The 17,623-nt window shown below is 26.8% G+C and overlaps 6 protein-coding genes across 8 annotated transcripts; 4 read left to right on the top strand and 2 right to left on the bottom strand.

Moving 5' to 3' along the window:
* Window positions 1–703: 703 nt before the first annotated feature.
* Window positions 704–985, bottom strand: OCT59_023321 (uncharacterized protein; the record flags this gene model as incomplete). Its single annotated transcript, XM_066131986.1, has 1 exon — window positions 704–985. The coding sequence occupies one exon, from the start codon at window positions 983–985 to the stop codon at window positions 704–706; it is 282 nt and encodes a 93-aa protein (XP_066006694.1).
* A 3,580-nt stretch (window positions 986–4,565) lies between these two features.
* On the top strand, window positions 4,566–5,255 carry OCT59_023320 (uncharacterized protein; the record flags this gene model as incomplete). Its single annotated transcript, XM_066131985.1, has 1 exon — window positions 4,566–5,255. The coding sequence occupies one exon, from the start codon at window positions 4,566–4,568 to the stop codon at window positions 5,253–5,255; it is 690 nt and encodes a 229-aa protein (XP_066006693.1).
* A 2,612-nt stretch (window positions 5,256–7,867) lies between these two features.
* On the top strand, window positions 7,868–8,263 carry OCT59_023319 (uncharacterized protein; the record flags this gene model as incomplete). 2 transcript variants are annotated; one of them, XM_066131983.1, is made up of 2 exons in its annotated part: window positions 7,868–7,938; window positions 8,023–8,263. In XM_066131983.1, the coding sequence occupies 2 exons, from the start codon at window positions 7,868–7,870 to the stop codon at window positions 8,261–8,263; spliced, it is 312 nt and encodes a 103-aa protein (XP_066006691.1). The 2 variants fall into 2 exon arrangements, with proteins under 2 accessions (XP_066006691.1, XP_066006692.1); XM_066131984.1 differs by lacking the exon at window positions 7,868–7,938 and having other exon boundaries at window positions 8,063–8,263.
* Window positions 8,264–8,407: 144 nt separating this feature from the next.
* OCT59_023318 (uncharacterized protein) lies at window positions 8,408–9,292 on the top strand (the record flags this gene model as incomplete). The annotated part of the gene is made up of 1 exon (XM_066131982.1): window positions 8,408–9,292. The coding sequence occupies one exon, from the start codon at window positions 8,408–8,410 to the stop codon at window positions 9,290–9,292; it is 885 nt and encodes a 294-aa protein (XP_066006690.1).
* Window positions 9,293–9,336: 44 nt separating this feature from the next.
* On the bottom strand, window positions 9,337–9,555 carry OCT59_023317 (uncharacterized protein; the record flags this gene model as incomplete). Its single annotated transcript, XM_066131981.1, has 1 exon — window positions 9,337–9,555. The coding sequence occupies one exon, from the start codon at window positions 9,553–9,555 to the stop codon at window positions 9,337–9,339; it is 219 nt and encodes a 72-aa protein (XP_066006689.1).
* Window positions 9,556–11,845: 2,290 nt separating this feature from the next.
* Window positions 11,846–13,180, top strand: OCT59_023316 (uncharacterized protein; the record flags this gene model as incomplete). 2 transcript variants are annotated; one of them, XM_066131979.1, is made up of 4 exons in its annotated part: window positions 11,846–11,910; window positions 11,977–12,265; window positions 12,731–12,821; window positions 12,999–13,180. In XM_066131979.1, 4 exons carry the CDS (start codon window positions 11,846–11,848, stop codon window positions 13,178–13,180), a joined length of 627 nt encoding a protein of 208 aa, XP_066006687.1. The 2 variants fall into 2 exon arrangements, with proteins under 2 accessions (XP_066006687.1, XP_066006688.1); XM_066131980.1 differs by lacking the exons at window positions 12,731–12,821; window positions 12,999–13,180 and having other exon boundaries at window positions 11,977–12,277.
* Between the last annotated feature and the right edge of the window lie 4,443 nt (window positions 13,181–17,623).

Raw genomic sequence — 17,623 nt, 5'->3', positions numbered from 1 at the left:
AAGAAGCAGTAAATGCGATGTCTCTTGGATCGGGAAAATATTCGTCATTTAATAATTCTTGATAAATCTGTCCATCAAAGATGTCACCTATGTTATTATGAGCAAATTCTCCTTTATTACAAGTATAATTGTGCCTATATAATAGTTCTTTAGATCTTTCAGGGTTTTTAAATTGAAGCTTTAAACGCTCAATTATAGAAATAAAAGGTAGATTTTTTCTCGCTTTACCATTACTATAATATCGATCCTCCTTACAAAATTTACATTTTGTTTCATTTTCTAAAACTCCTACGAATGCACAACATGAATTAACGCACATATCGTATATTTTTGGTTCAATTCCTACTATTGAACCAAGCTTTCTTTTTACTTTATTAAAACTTATTTTATTTCTATTGAAGGCTTTATATATATTATTAAATGCTGCTTCAGAAAAATTAAAATTCGATTTCACATATAAAAGCCTTAATCCTTCGAACAATTCATTAGAAAAAGTCGTATTATCTAAAAAAAGTTGGTAAATTACTAATTTAAAATATTATTATAATTATTTCGAAATTCACCTTCTTTATCATCAGAGGTATCAAACTCTAATTCACTTTGAGAATCATAATGGTTTAAGTCATCGCTTTCATGATAGTAATCATCAATTTCCTCATCCTCATCTTGAAAACTGGAGAGAATTTCCATAGAAGCCTCATCATTAGCGTAAGGTAGTAAGATTTTCTTCCTCTATAAGAATTTCTTCATTGTCAGATATTTCCGATATTTCCATAGGAAATGAGCGTTCTTCATATGAGTTTTCTTCTTCATTTTCTTCATTTTCTTCAAAATAATTTTCTTCAGAATGAAGACTTTGGTATGCATTTTCTAGTTCTTGCTCCTCTTGTTCTTTTTTCATATGACGAATTACTGTTGTTCTATGAATTTCTTTTCCAATACCATTTGTTAAAGCTTTACAGTGAGTACACGTACACAAAGACATACTAATTAATGTATTTTGGTCTTTTAATAAAAAAGTTTTGTTGGTACTATTTTCTTCGAATTTCAATCTATATATAATCAAATAAAACTAGTCCAAACGTCAGACAAATTTTTTTAGTTATATAGTTTTTTTAGTTATATAGATTTATCAAAAAATTTATTATTGATTTAATACAAAATATCTATATAATTATAAACAATCTCACAAAAAAAATTCGTTAATATCAAAAAAATTTTTCACAAATTTATTAGTCGGAAATAATATTGAAAAAATCAATCTCATAAAAAAAATTCTCATTAAATCGAAAAAAAAATCTCAATAAACAGAAAAAGTTCTCACTAAATCAAAAATTCTCACTAAAAAAAAAATTTTCACACGAATTTATTAGTCAGAACAATATCATTGACTAAAAAAATCTCACAAAAAGCCGTAGGACATAGTTCTATAGTCTTAACCCAAACCAAAAAAAAGAATAAACTATCCCTATAAAAAATTTTTATCCGAATATTTCCATTATTTCTCCGTGTCTTCCGTAAAAATTCTGTGAAAATGATACATTCACGGATATCCGTGTTAGCGAGATGAAAATTTCCATGATTTAAAGCTATAAATTCCATTAAAATGATGCATTCACGGAAAAAAATATGGAAAGATAAAACACGGATCAGATTTTTTACAGGGTATATTTTTTGGGTTAAAAAAAAAATCCAAAATTTTGATAAATTCTGATTAAAAAAAAACCCTAAAAAAAAAATCCAATAAGAATAAAAAAATTTTGGTTAAGTTAACCAAAAGAAACAATAATGATAAAAAGAGGGATAAAAAATTAATAAAAAAAAGACTAAAAAGGTAGTTTCGGTTTTTTAGTAAAAATTATTATTATAGAAATGGTTCGTGGTAACTAAAAGAGTGGAAATGACCGCAAATAAATGCATAAGAGAAATTATACTTTTTTTTTGTTAGTATTAAAATCCAGTTAAAATTTTAATTAACTATAAATGTATTAGTTTAAAGATTGGCTATCGTAGTTAGTTAATTATGATATGATAATTACGAAATAGATTGAACGCAAGAATATCACACTTTTCAATGTTACACAATTTAAATTATTTATACCGGGTAATCTAAATATGACAAAATTTTTTTAATTAGATAGATGATGGGCTGAGATCCGGATTTCTTAGCTTTAACATTCGAAAAACAATATCTGAAGGTACCATATGTATCATCGAAAAGAAGAAATCTGTAATCTAATAAGGATGTTTAATTAAAATTAAGCCGTGTTTATTAAAAGCTTTGACCGTTAAAAAGCCTTGATCATTAAAAAGCCTTGATTATTAAAAGCCTTGATCATTAAATTAAATAATTTGATTAAATTTTTTATTATTGTTAATTAATTAATCCGTTATTATTTTAAAATATTAAATATTTTTAGTTTACATCCGGATATGTACAGCATAAAATATACAATAAATAATAATAAACAAATTTTTATAAAATCTAATCAAATGAACTGGTGGCGTCAAAAGATTTGAATTTAATTGATTCATAAAAGATGGCTGAGATCCCGTTCACAACCTCAATCGTATAATAATAAATCGACCAAATTCTTAACAGTATCACGCTTTGCTATTTATAATAAGTTTAAATCATGAGCTGATGTAAAAAAGGAATGAGGTTAAATATCACATGCACTATATTTAGTTTTTTACGGTCTTTAAACTTTAAAAATAAGCGGTATCAAGAAAAATTCGCGAGAATTTTTCTTAAAAAATCATAATTTCAATTTATTTAAACTTTAAAAATAAGCGGTATCAAGAAAAATTCGCGAGAATTTTTCTTAAATTCGTTACTAATCGGTCTTTAAACTTTAAAAATAGGCAGTATCAAGAAAAATTCGCGAGAATTTTCCTTGATACTGCTTAATTTTTAAATTAAAACCTTAATTAATACTAAATTAGCTAAAGCAGTATCACAGAATTATATAAATTTATATAAACCAATCTATCTAATCTCATTAAAGAAGCCCCATGTAAAAAAAAATGTTGATCCGTGTTATATCGTTTCATGTTATCACAGAATTTTTATGGAATTACGGAGGAATAATGGAGAATTGGTTGGCTTTGTGCCACTCTGACATATTAAAAAAAAATACTTGATCATCTGTATATTTAAATACCAGTTTTCATCCAGTTTTTCACCCGATTTTAGTCTCACACTATTTTGAAAATAGTGATATAGGGTCAGATCATATTATAAATAAATATTTTTTTTCGCTCTTTTTTTTAATTCAAGCAATCATTTAGTATTGAATTCTATTTAATTTTTATTTTATATTAGATCATTATTTCATATATTATGTATTTTAAAAAAAAAAATTTTTCCATTCATCTAAATCATTATTTAGTTCTTCTTTATCTATTATATAGTAAGTTTAATTAATTTTAATAAATCCTACACAATGGTCAATAGCACATACATCAATAAACTCATGAGATTCATTTCCCAAAAATGACAAAAGTCTTATATTATCTTCTTTAACTAATGGATAATTAGATATAGCCAAAAATACATACATTTTTATCAAACTATTTACAGTACATACCATCAAATAATTAATTCTAGTTCAATCATAATTTCTTCTAATTCATTTTGAAGAGAATGACTACATAAAAATTAATAATATCCGTAAATACTAACATTTGATCATAAATATTGTGTTACTGATTTCTTAGATAGCTTTTTATGCTATATTACGCAATTAATTTTCCTATATTTAATTTTTATTCGATTTACAAGTACATCGATTTCTTAGATAAAGCATGCTATATTACGCAATTAATTTTCCTATATGACTTTATTTGATTTATGTGCTACTGATTTCTTAGATAGGCTATGCTATATTATGCAATTTTACGCAATTTATTTGATTTATGGCTTGTGATTTTTAAATTTCAGACTGTTTATGGTCGATATTATGCAAATCGTATGACGATTTTGACATGGTGTCCAGTAAATTAACTTTTGTTTTACCTTATTTAATATTAAAAATTACTATGTGAATGAGAAATTAATAAAGTAAAACAAATGTAGACTTAAATAACTTAAATATCAATTTATTGGGTAATTTTGGTATTACAAACCATTTTTAAGCAATGAAGATTATTAAATATTTAGCATTTAACGTAAGAAATGCAGTAAAAAAATTTTTCCTATTAGAATGGTAGTTTTACAGTCAAAAATAAACATCTAAATACCAGAACAAGTAAAAAGCCTCAAGATAAGCTGGTCGATTTCTAATTAAGTATTAAAAAAACTACTACCAAAAAGCTTAAATACCAGAATGAGTAAAAAGCCTTAAGATAAGCAGATCAACTTCTATTTAAGTATTAGAACCAAGTAAATTTTCACACATTATTTAAATACGCAAATTTTTTTTTTAAATACTTTTTTTCGCGCAAAATTTTTTTTTTAAATACTTTTTTTCGCGCAAAATTTTTTTTTTTAAATACTTTTTTTCACGCAAATTTTTTTTTACTCACACTAAGTACTCTTTTATTCACCAAGCTGTTTTACAAAAATGACTGAAGATAACGAAAGTTTTTCAGTCATAGAAAATAACGTTACTACAAAAGATATACTCAATAATATCGATAAAAGTTTTGGAGTCATCACTAATCTATCAAATTTTTTAGTTGAATTAACACGCACTCAAAATGACACAATAAATAAATTAACTCGTAATCAGGATAAAACAATACATGAGTTATTATGCATGGTAAAAACGTCAATATCATCATCATCACCACCGACATCATTTACATCATCGTCACCACCACCTTCAATATTATCATCATTATCATCGTTGCCCCCATCATCATCTCCACCATCTTCATCTCCGTCATCGTCATCATCATCTCCGCCTCCGCCATCATCATCTCCACCACCAGTACAACTTTATTCGGCGAAAGATATAAAAATTTGTCTGACAACCAACTGGATTTTACCAGTGGAATTTTATAGAGACCCCTGCCATATTTGCCTATATTACGGACACGGATTCAGAAATTGTCCGAATATAATTTTTACAGCACAAGAACTTCAGAATATTTGTATAAAGTGTTGGGGACCAATCCATGGAACATCGACAAATTGTACTAATGATCGGGTCACAACTCCGTTTAAAGAAGATTATATACAACCAACACAATTAATTCAAAAATTTTTTTTATTTACAACCAACACAATTAATTCAAAAATTTTTTTTTAGGTAAGATTTTTAGATTTATACTTTTTGATTTTAATAATATATTAATATATTTTTTTTTATTACCAGTGGAATATTATAAAGACCCCTACCATATTCGCCTATATTATGAACATGGCTTTATAAATTGTCCAAGTATAATTTTTACAGTACAAGAACTTCAGAATATTTGTATAAAGTGTTGGGGACCAATCCATGGAACATCGGGAAATTGTACTAATGATCGGGTCCCACCTCTGTTTAAAGAAGGTTATATACAACCAACACAATTAATTCAAAATTTTTTTTTTAGGTAAGATTTTTAGATTTATACTTTTTGATTTTAATAATATATTAATATATTTTTTTATTAATAAATAATAATTAAATTGCCGATATTTTTTGGTCATTAAAGGTAATTAATGATTATATATATATCTTTCAATTTATTTTATTATTAATATTTTTATTAACTTTTCTTTTTATTTAAATTAAAGGTCGTAATGAAAATTTTTTTTTTTAACATACATGGTTAAAGATTTTATAATTTTTTTGTTTTTTTCATATAACTGAAGTTTTACCTAGTAGGTTTGCTAGGTAGCATAACTAGGTAAAACTTTAGAATTTTTGAAGTTTTATTTTTTTGTTTTTTTTTCATGTAACTGAAGTTTTACCTAGTAGGTTAAGCTAGGTAGCATAACTAGGTAAAACTTTAGAATTTTTGAAGTTTTATTTTTTGGTTTTTTTTTCATATAACTGAAGTTTTACCTAGTAGGTTGGTTAGCTAGGTAGCATAACTAGGTAAAACTTTAGAATTTTTGAAAAGTTTTAAGGTTGCCGGGTGGCATGATAAACTTTTCTTCTAATAAATAATAAAAAAAATTAAATAAATTTTTCATAAAAATTTTTAATAATTGCAATCTTAATTTATTAATGTGGATTTTTATCAAACATCTTAGTAATACTTAAATATGCAATCAGCGTATATATTATAGGTATAATTAAAGTACTATGATTTCATATAAAATGGACTTAGTGTCTTAATTTACGTTAAATAATCAACCAGAAAACATTGATAAAAGTTTTTTGCATACCAATGAAATACTGTAGTTCGGTAAATTTACTACCATACTTGTAAATTCCATATTTATATTAAAGAAAAAAGAAAATAAATGATAGCAAAATATTTGCGAGATTAATAGATCTAAATCACGATTGTTAAAGAAAAATTCGCAAGAATTTTTCTTGATACTGCTTAATTTTTGTGATACCGTGCTTAATTCCCCGATTAATAAAATTGAAATCACGTTTTTAAGAAAAATTCGCGAGAATTTTCCTTGATACTGCTTAATTCTAATTCAGCTAATTTAGTATTAAGGTTTTAATTTAAAAATTATGCAGTATCTAATTAAATCGTTCAGTTACACTAAATTTTTTTTTTTTTTGCGAACAAAAAAAAAAATTTCAAATTCAAAAAAAAAACGAGTTTTTTTAGTATGTTTTAGTCGTTATCAAGAAAAATTCGCGAGAATTTTCCTTGATACTGCTTAATTCTAATTCAGCTAATTTAGTATTAAGGTTCTATCAAAGAATTTCTCGCGAATTTTTCTTGATGATCGTGATTTTTAATCAGACTTTTGAACTTTAAAATTAAGCAAGTATGAAGGAAATTTCTTGCGAATTTTCGTTATAAATCAGACTTCTGATGGATTTTTTATATGATCACGTGAAATTATCTATACAGTTTACAGTAGGGATTGGCATCGCGCATGAATAGAAACCGCGCCCGACCTGCTAGATCATATGGAGATAATGTAATTTTTATTTGTGAAACTAAGGATATTGTTTGTTGTTTGAATCGTTACCAATTACGTTTAAAGATAACTCTATACTTATAAAAGATGATCGTGAAATCATATGAAATAAAATTTGTATATAAGGGGAATTTTCTTGATATTCTCACGGGTAGTGGGATCACTGCATCCAAGTTTGATTCAAGTTTTAATAAGAGGAAAAAAAAATTTTTCCTCTGCCATTTAATTAAAAAGATGAGTAAAAAAGACTATCAATATGAGTATATTAAAAGGCAAAACCGTCAGTTTGCGCTGTGATATTCACAAAATAAATATTACATATATGAGAGTATTATTGACCATAATTAGATAATTAAATTGGTAATTTAAATTTATTTTAATAAATAAAACACCCCTTTGATTTTTTAGATCAATTCGAGACAATTAATTTTTTTCTCTAAATTTTTAGATCGATTTAACATCCTTATTGACCATAATTAGATTGTAATTAAATTTATTTTAATAAATAAAACACCCCCTTGATTTTTTAGATCAATTCGAGTTTATTAAATAGACACCCTTTACAATTAATTTTTTCTCTGGATTTTTAAATCGATTCAACACCCTTATAATTAATTTTTTCTGATATTTATCGATTTAACATCTTTAACATTAATTTTCTTCCTTCAATTTTTTCCTCAAAAATCACCCTTATAATTAATTTTTTCTTTAATTTTTTATCGATTTAACATCTTTAACACTAATTTTCTTCCTTCAATTTTTTCCTCAAACTTCCTTCAATTTTTTCTTCTTCCTTCAATTTTTTCCTCAAAAATCTCAAAAATGGATTCAATCGACAAAGAAACAAAAATGGATTCAATCGACAAAGAAAGTAAATTAAAAGAAATTAGTATGTAATGAATGAGATATATAAATTTATGTTTTTTATTTATGTATTATAAGTTTTTTTTTTATTTACTTAATAATTTTTCCAAAAGAACAAAATTTAATAAGGTTCGCGCAAAGACATTTAAAGAGATGAAAGAATTAGAAATTAGATCTCTTAATATTTCTAATTCAAACGCTATATTAGAAAATAATGATATTGGGATATTCCGAATTCATTTTGGAGAAAACGATTTTAATGAAATTGATGAAGAAGAAGTTGATTCAAAAAAACAGTCAATCACAATAAAAAATAAAAAAGTTAATAATTTTTTTATACTTTTAATTCATTAAGATTCTATTCATTTTGACAATATATTAATTATGCATTGTTATGCGCAGAAACCGTTTTTATCATCTCCGGCTATTACGATGGCAAGGAATCTATGAGAATTATTACTAAATATCGATAAACTCCCAGATCAACAATCTTTTACGATGAACCTGACAAAATTCACAATAATTGAATCATATGTACAATTTTTGTTGAACAAATTAAAAAGTTCTTCAACAAAAGAAGCTTTTGTTGAAGAACTTAGATGTAATAATGACAATTTCTTAGAAATCGATCTACCTCCTAATAATGAAAATTTAAAAGATAATTTTGAGATTACCTCGGAGGTAAATTTGTTAAAAATGGAGGAATCTTCCTTCGAACGAAGTAAGGAAGAAATAATAAGAGCACTGGTCACTCAATTAATATCAATTTATGACAATGTTCTTCAGGAATATATCGAAGCAGAGATTAATAGACGAAATGGATTTCGTAATTATTTGAATTTTTTAAAGATTTATAAAAAAATCGAAATATTTTGTAATATATACAAAATCAGATTGAAAGGTCAAACAATAAAAAATCAAACAAATACCAAAATTGTCGATTATAGCGAACAAAAAATTAAATTAACAACTCTCACCATCACTCTCAGAGCAGCAAAAAGAATTGATAGGCTATTAAGTCTTTCCAATAAAAATTTTCTCATTGTTGACATATTTCCTAATTTAGATGTAGCCTTTTTTAAATCGTCGTCAATTAATGTCTCTGCATATGAATGTTGGCTGAAGATCATAGAAACGGGAGAAATAATTTCAGAGGAGCAAGGATACGAAATCTATCAACAAAAAAAGAAGGAGGAGAATTCATTAAGAGAAAATATTCTTAAACAAGTGTATGAATCGGCGGGATATGAATCGGTGGAATATTATTACATTGATGAAGAATCACCAAGATACTATCCTGATAACGACAATCCTGATAACGAAGAATCACCAAGATATTATGCCGATAACGAAGAATCTATTCTTCCTATGGATGAATCTTAACTCTTTCCTCCGCTTCCTTTCTCTCTTCTTCTCTCCCTTCTTCGTTATTTTCCTCCTTTCCTCCCTTCTTCTCTCTTCTTCGCTCGTATCCTCCCTCTCTTCTTTTTCTCCTTTTTCGCTCTTTTCTTCCCTTCTTTCCTTCTTCTCTCCTTCTTCGTTCTTTTCCTCCCTTCCCTTTCCTTCCTCCTTCCTTTTCCTCTTTCATTTCCCTTCCCTTCCCTTCCTCCTTCCTTTTCCTCTTTAATTTCACCAGTAGAATCCATTATTTTTTTTGATTTTTTGTTCCTCGGCACTTGGTACTGATTTCGTCCGTTTCTTTGGCTCTCTTTTGACGCTTTCTTTCACGTTCATGTTTAAGTCATTGTTTGGGTGTTTTTCTCCTTTTGTTATTTCATTTCTCGGGTTAGTACTTTGATATCCATTTTATTATAATTTTTAAATGTAAAAGTTTATGCGAAGCGCATGGGAATTTTATATCTGATTTTTTTATCTTAATTTTTATAGTCGTCATCTTTACTTTAAAGTACAAAATTAGAAATACAATCGCCACTGGTTACAAACCTGGATATATCGAAAACTCGTTATATCGAACCAAATAGTGCAGAACTATTTATCCAAAACTCGTGTTTGTTTGATCAAATATATTATATACTGAATGATCACGTGAATTAAAATTGGATAATCTTTTTCTTTATCGGAATACAAAATTTAAAAAAAAACCCGATATTAACACAATATATCAACAAATTATGAAAAATGTCAACTACAAAAACCTTCCCGTTCATTATTTTTGGAATAAGAAGGCGTGAATGCAAGTTAGTATTTTAATGAAATTCTTCTTGAACTTTATCTCTTGAACTTAATGCATGAAATTCTTCTAATATATATTTATTTCTTTTATTTCTTAGTTTTGATGGAAAAATTGATGACCTTGATATGTTAATTTCTAGCTGATATTAACGCGTATGGATATGTTCATATTGAGGATGAAATGCTAGAGGGTGGACTTACTGATGAAGAAATTGTTGATAGGGTATGAATACAAAAATGAAATAACTTATTTATACCAGAAAAAGTTACTTTGGCAGTAGTTAAAAGATTTATAAACGAATCTATAAGATTTTTATACGCAGAAGTGGGTAAAGAATTAAATAATATAATATAATAATAAAGATAATTCATAATTCACCTTAATTATTTTTAATCATGTGATTTGATTTTATTGGTAGAATTTATATACCGCGTTATATCCAGTGACGACCGCAATCTCAATTTTATTAATCGAAAAAAATAAGTAGTACCAAGAAAATTCTCAGAAAATTTTCTTGATGATCGCAATTAATTGGATTTAAATTTAAAAATTGTCAATCGTAATTTCAATTTCAATTTCAATTTATTTATTAATCAGCCTTTGAAAAATAAGGCCCATCAATTTTTAAAAATAGCTAAACGCGAATTTAATTTTAATGATTATTCTGTTATATTAACAAAATTGATCAATTTGCGCTTTTTTCTAACAATAATAGTTAGATAATATAAAATAGATAGTCATAACGCTATTATGTAATAATAAAAGAGTGATTTCTAATTAAACTCAATTCCAATTGTTTGTTTGTAAATTCTAATCGTTTGATTGTGACGTAAATCATGATCATCTTCCGATTTCTGAAACTATTTTTCACAAATATATACTGTATTGATATTGATGGACTGAAATTTAAAATGCCCCATGATTTTTTAGAAAACAACTTATTAGCATAGCGGCCAATCACAAAGATAGCACTGAAAATATAAGATCAGCTGATACTAACAACTGTGATCTGTATATGGTGATTAAGACCGATTAGAATCACGATTGTTAAGAAAAATTCTTGGGAATTTTTCTTGATACTGCTTATTTTAAAGTTTAAAGACCGATTAGTAAACTAAGATCACGATTTTAAGAAAAATTCTCACGAATTTTTCTTGATACAGACTGATTAGTAAATTGAAATCACGATTTTTAAATATGATTGTCTATATTTGACTAACTTTAATAATGATTGATCATTTTGTTAGAATTGTTAATTTTAGATACATAGTATGATAGTATCGATACTTTTGCAATTGTAACGGATTTTGAAATCTATTATAAAATAGTTTTTTTTAGTTAAATAAATCATTTCGACTTTTTAGTAACTTTAGATAGTATAGAGTTATATTTGTGATCGAATTTTCTTTGTTAACGATACACGTTTCTCTAGAGTCATATCCTAAATAGTATAGAGTCATATTTGTGATCGAATTTTCTTTGTTAACGGTACGCGTTTCTCTAGAATCACGATTGTTCACAATTTAGTTACCCTAGATAGTATAGAGTCATATTTGTGATCGAATTTTCTTTGTTAACGGTACGCGTTTCTCTGAGTCACGATTGTTCATAAATAAATGTGATTGAATTTTCTGTTAATAATACGCGTTTCTCCATCATTCATACATTTTGCATTTATCATTTACGTATTCTTTCTTATTTTTACGTGTTCTCATTCATATTCGTATGTTTACGTCAAAAAAATGAATCAACAAGAAGAAATTTCCTTGATCAAAAAACAAAATGAACTCATCTTGGAAAGATTAAAGTATAATAGATTTTTTATAAGAATAAATTTAAATGAATATTATTACTAATGAGTTATTTTTTAAAGTTCTTTAGATGATGGTACTTTTGCTGCGTTGTCCACAAATATTCGCAGACCTTCTACGTCGTCCACAACCTCCCCCGTTGACGTGTCATCTTTATCAGCTCGTGAAAATAATCGCAGACCTTCTACGTCATCCACAACCTTCCCCATTGACGTGTCATCTTTATTAGCTCGTGGAAATTCTCGCAGACCCTCTACGTCGTCCACAACCTCTCCTGTTGATGTGTCATCTTTATCAGCTCGTGGAAATATTTGCAGACCCTCTACGTCGTCCACAACCTTCCCGTTCGACGTAAGTTATTAATATAAGTCTAATCATACTTTTTAAAAAAAAAATTCAATTTTGTAAAAAAACTAAAAAAACTAATAATGTATGATATGTATGATTAAAAGACACACAATAAAAGTTTTGTTGCAAAACCAAAAAAAAATACATATCTAAGTTAGATATGATAAGTACGTTAGATATAACGAATGAAATGTATACGTTATGTATGGTACGTATATACATTAAATAATAATTGAATTTTCATATAAACAAGGCTTTTTGTAATAAATTAATAATCAATAAAACTAGTCGTCAATGAGAATATGTGCAGATTATCATCTTGATTATAATTTGTCATATAAAGACATACACAAAAACATTTTATTTAAAATAATCGAAAAGGTATTTATTTTTATTTACTTTAATCAATATGTTTATAGAATAAATATATAATATTTATAGAATAATTTTATAATTATTTTTTTTTAGTTTAAAATAAAAACTAAGGATCTTAACATTTCGCTTGGATACAATAATTGGTTTGCATACGAGCTATTAAAAAAACACGTTCAGCACGTTCGTAAGTATTTCTTTTTTTATTAATATAATACAAATTAAATATGATTTTTTAAAAAATCAAAAAATATAATTTATATTTATATAATCAAAGGCGACCACAAAGCAAAAACAATAAATGGATATTTCACAAAAAGAACCTGAAGCAGAGGTGAGGAGAGGCCAGTGGAAAAAAACGTAGAAGAAAGCGGTGGTGATGAAGAAGAGAGAGAAAGTGAAGGTGAAGAAGCAGCAGCAGAAATTGAAATTCGGGATGATTTCAATTCTAAAGAAGCGGCAGCAGAAATTGAAATTCGGGATGATTCCGATTCTAAAGAAGCGCAGCAGAAATTGAAATTTGTGATGACTCTGATTCCGATATAGACGAAGATTTAGAACGTCAACTCTTAAATTTATTTCGTAAAAGATATAAAAAAACAGGCGGAACAGATAGTAGTAAGGATGAAGAATTAGAACGCAATCTTATACGTGAAATAAGAAGTAAGTACGAGCGTAAAAAGAGGGAGAGGAAGCAACTGACAACAAGCTTGCTACAGCAAGGAACAACAACGAAAACGAGCAGGGAAGAAAAAGAAAAAGAAGTTGAAGAAAAAGAAAAAGAAATTGAAGAAAAAGAGAAAGAAATAGAAGAAAAAGAGAAAGAAATAGAAGAAAAAAAAATGAAACGAGCAGTAATAATTTTTCTGTATATTAATTAATTAATTTAAGTATTAAAAATAGGATTTTATAATTTTCCGCTATAGCGGAGTTCCGCTAGTGTCACGTGACGCGAAGATCATTTCCTTTTTAGGAAATTGGTGTAACCAATTTGCTCCATTTTTCGTCAGAAGTAAAATTTCCTTTTTAGGAAATTTGTGTAACATTATATGATTTGACTGGAATTACGGAACTTGGCCGGAATTAACCATGTGACGAATAAAGTGACAAATATGATTTTTTCATTAAAAAAATTCTAAGTTCAAATAATACTTAGTAATTTTTGAAAGCTTGGGGGTGATACAGGGTGATGGTTTAAACGTTACACAAAATTTCAAAAAAGGAAATTTTACTTCTGACGAAAAACGAAAATTATTTATGCAAATGGGTTACACAAATTTCCAAAAAAGGAAATGATATTCATGTCACGTGACACTTGCGGAACTCCGCTATAGCGGAAAATTTTAATTTTCTTAAAAATAACTTATTTTTATCATTTTTTCTTAAGGAGGTGGACGTACCTTACGCAAAAGGACAGTGACGGCCAATAAGGCCAATAAAAAAGCGAGGGCCAATAAAAAAAGATAATGAAAAAAATAAAAAGTAAATAATATTACGCAAAAGGACAGTGACGGCCAATAAAAAAGATAATGAAAAAATAAAAAATAAAAAGTAAATAGTTAAATATGTTTGTAATAAACAACTCATTTTTATAAAAAAAATTATTAATAAACTGAAATAAATAATAATAGTAATTTTTATATTTAATTGGCTTTTGAACCTTAAGAAAATTCGCGAGAATTTTTCTTATCGGGATTTCAATTTACTTAAACTTTAAAATGAGAAGTATCAAGAAAAATTCGCGAGAATTTTTCTTGAAATTGGGATTTTAGTTCGCGAATTTTTCTTGATACTGCTCATTTTAGTTTACTAACCGGTCTTTAAACTTTAAAAATAAGCGGTATCAAGAAAAATTCGTGAGAATTTTTCTTGAAATCGTGATTTCAGTTTGCTAATCGGTCTTTAAACTTTAAAATAAGCAGTATCAAGAAAAATTTGCGAGAATTTTTCTTAAAAAATCGTGATTTCAATTTATTTAAACTTTAAAAATAAGCGGTATCAAGAAAAATTCGCAAGAATTTTTCTTGAAATCGTGATTTCAGTTTACTAATCGGTCTTTAAACTTTAAAATAAGCAGCATCAAGAAAAATTCGCGAGAATTTTTCTTAAAAAATCGTAATTTCAATTTATTTAAAATTTAAAAATAAGCAGTATCAAGAAAAATTCGCAAGAATTTTTCTTGAAATCGTGATTTTAATTTATTTATTAGTCAGTCTTTTAAACTTTAAAATAAGCAATATCAAGAAAAATTTGCGAGAATTTTTCTTAAAAAATCGTAATTTCAATTTATTTAAAATTTAAAAATAAGCAGTATCAAGAAAAATTCGCAAGAATTTTTCTTGAAATCGTGATTTTAATTTATTTATTAGTCAGTCTTTTAAACTTTAAAATAAGCAATATCAAGAAAAATTCGCGAGAATTTTTCTTGAAATCGTGATTTCAATTTATTGGTTGGTATCTCTAATAGTCTCCGGATTCTTGTTTTTTCATTATTAATTTCTTCTTTTTATACGTGGAGCTTGACTATTTTCAGATTTTAACAACCGAACTATCAATCTAATCGCTCGCGACTTGACTGTTTGGCATTATAACGAACAAATTTTATTATTTTGAATAAAATTAAATCTATACCATAATAGATTAATAGATGTTGTAATGCAATTTCGAATATATTATTATATCTTACAAAAATTCATATCTACAATATCGGCATAAACCCGGATATATATATATCATGTGATTTAATCGCTTTCATTCATAGATTATGATTGGATAATTATCACATGGATGCTGATCATTTGTTTGTTTTTGCATGCACGCGAATGATATAAATTGGGAAAAATACAAACTGTTTCTCTTTTACTCTTTATTCTTTATTTTGCTTTTTACTCGAAGTATTATCTCAAATATTGCACTTATTTATTTATTTCATTTTTTTATAGAAGAAAATTTTAAACGATACCAAATAAAAGGTTGCCTAATAGATATAGAAAAGAAATACATTTCACAAAAAGAAAATATTTAACGTTTATGAAGTAATATTTTTTTAAACTTAAATATAATTAATTGTATTATTCTTTATTACTAATTTTTTATCTTGTCTTTTTGAACTTTTCTAAAATAGATTTATTTATAATTTAATAAAATAGGTACAGTTACTTTTATTTTCGGTCTTTATTGCTATTAATTGTATCGCTACTAATTTTTTATCATTACTAATTTTCTTCTTTTTATCACTATTAATTTTTCTTCTTTTTATCACTACTAATTATATCTTTCTTTCATTGCTACTAATTTTTCTTCTTTTTACCACTACTAATTGTATCTTTCTTCTATTGTTACTAATTATATCTTTTTTTTATCAATACTAATTTTTCTTCTATCGCTACTAATTGTATCTTCTTTTTATCACTAATAATTTTTCTTCTTTTTATTACTACTAAATGTATCTTTCTTCTATTGTTACTAATTATATCTTTTTTTTATCACTACTAATTTTTCTTCTATCGCTATTAATTGTATCTTCTTTTTATCACTAATAATTTTTCTTCCTTTTATTACTACTAATTGCATCTTTCTTTCATCGTTACTAATTGTATCTTTTTTTTTATTACTGCTAATTTTTCTTCTTTTTATCACTACTAATTGTATCTCTTTTTATCACTTCTTCTTTTATAACTACTAATTCTTTCTTTTTTTTTATTTTCTCTATATTTAATTATAATAATTTTATTACTATAATAGAAGTATTCTTTTATTAGATTTTAATTACATAAATTATTAATTGCATATCAATTTAAATAATAAATTATCTGTTATATTTATTTATACATTATATTATTAATAAAATAAAAACATTCTATGTAAATACGTGTACTAATGGTATATTTTTAATATGTAAACATACGGATTGCTGGGATATCATGCTGTTCGCAAATTAATCAAAGTAGGAAACGTACGGTTCATACTGGGATATCGTGCTGTTCGCAAATTAATCAAAGTGGGAAACGTACGGTTCACACTGGGATATCGTGCTGTTCGCAAATTAATCAAAGTGGGAAACGTACGGTTCACACTGGGATATCGTGCTGTTCGCAAATTAATCAACAGTGGAAAACGTACGGTTCACACCGGGATATCGTACTGTTCGCAAATTAATCAACAGTGGGAAACGTACGGTTCACACCGGGATATCGTGCTGTTCGCAAATTAATCAACAGTGGGAAACGTATGGTTCACACTGGGATATCGTGCTGTTCGCAAATTAATCAACAGTGGGAAACGTACGGTTCACACCGGGATATCGTGCTGTTTGCAAATTAATCAACAGTGGGAAACGTACGGTTCACACCGCCATATCATTCTTTATGTCAGTATAATTTTCACGTTAAACATATGTGCGTTAATACAATATGTATGATACGGTGTGCAGAATACCGAATATATACCGTATGTGTAATACGATAATAATACATTATTCATACTGTAAAGATACTGATCGCAAAATACGGTTATACCGTATGATAACAGTATGTATATTTTTTTATAGGGATATAGAAGATCATAATCAAGGAAAAAAAGATTTAATTGAAGATTTATCGTGTGCAGATTGCTATCCAGAAGATCAGAATTTAGGATTGTTAGAGAATCCCAGATTTAGAGAATTTTGGCAATTCGTTATTTCACCTAGGTATCCAGATAGTGTTTTTACACAAAATACTATACGAATCTTTAGGAAATTACAGCGACAACGAGATAGCCAAGAAGTTTACAAACTAATTCAGGAGTTAGTACAAACTATTAGGTATATAGTAATACCGGCATTTGATACATTAGTAGAAACAATACAATTTTATTGGGAAGTAACAGACTGATTCAATAATTGGGAAGCATATTATTTGGATCAATCATCAGATACAGCTAGTAATATAAGTAAGATGTCAGGAAAAGTGAATCAAAATAAGACAGATAAAAATAATGAAAGTTCAG

The sequence above is a fragment of the Rhizophagus irregularis genome, chromosome 32, assembly GCF_026210795.1.
Source record: "Rhizophagus irregularis chromosome 32, complete sequence".
In the NCBI taxonomy this organism is placed as follows: Eukaryota; Fungi; Glomeromycota; class Glomeromycetes; order Glomerales; family Glomeraceae; genus Rhizophagus; species Rhizophagus irregularis.
The sequence above is the reverse complement of the archived record's forward strand: the minus strand, read 5'-3'. Positions and strand labels throughout refer to the sequence as shown.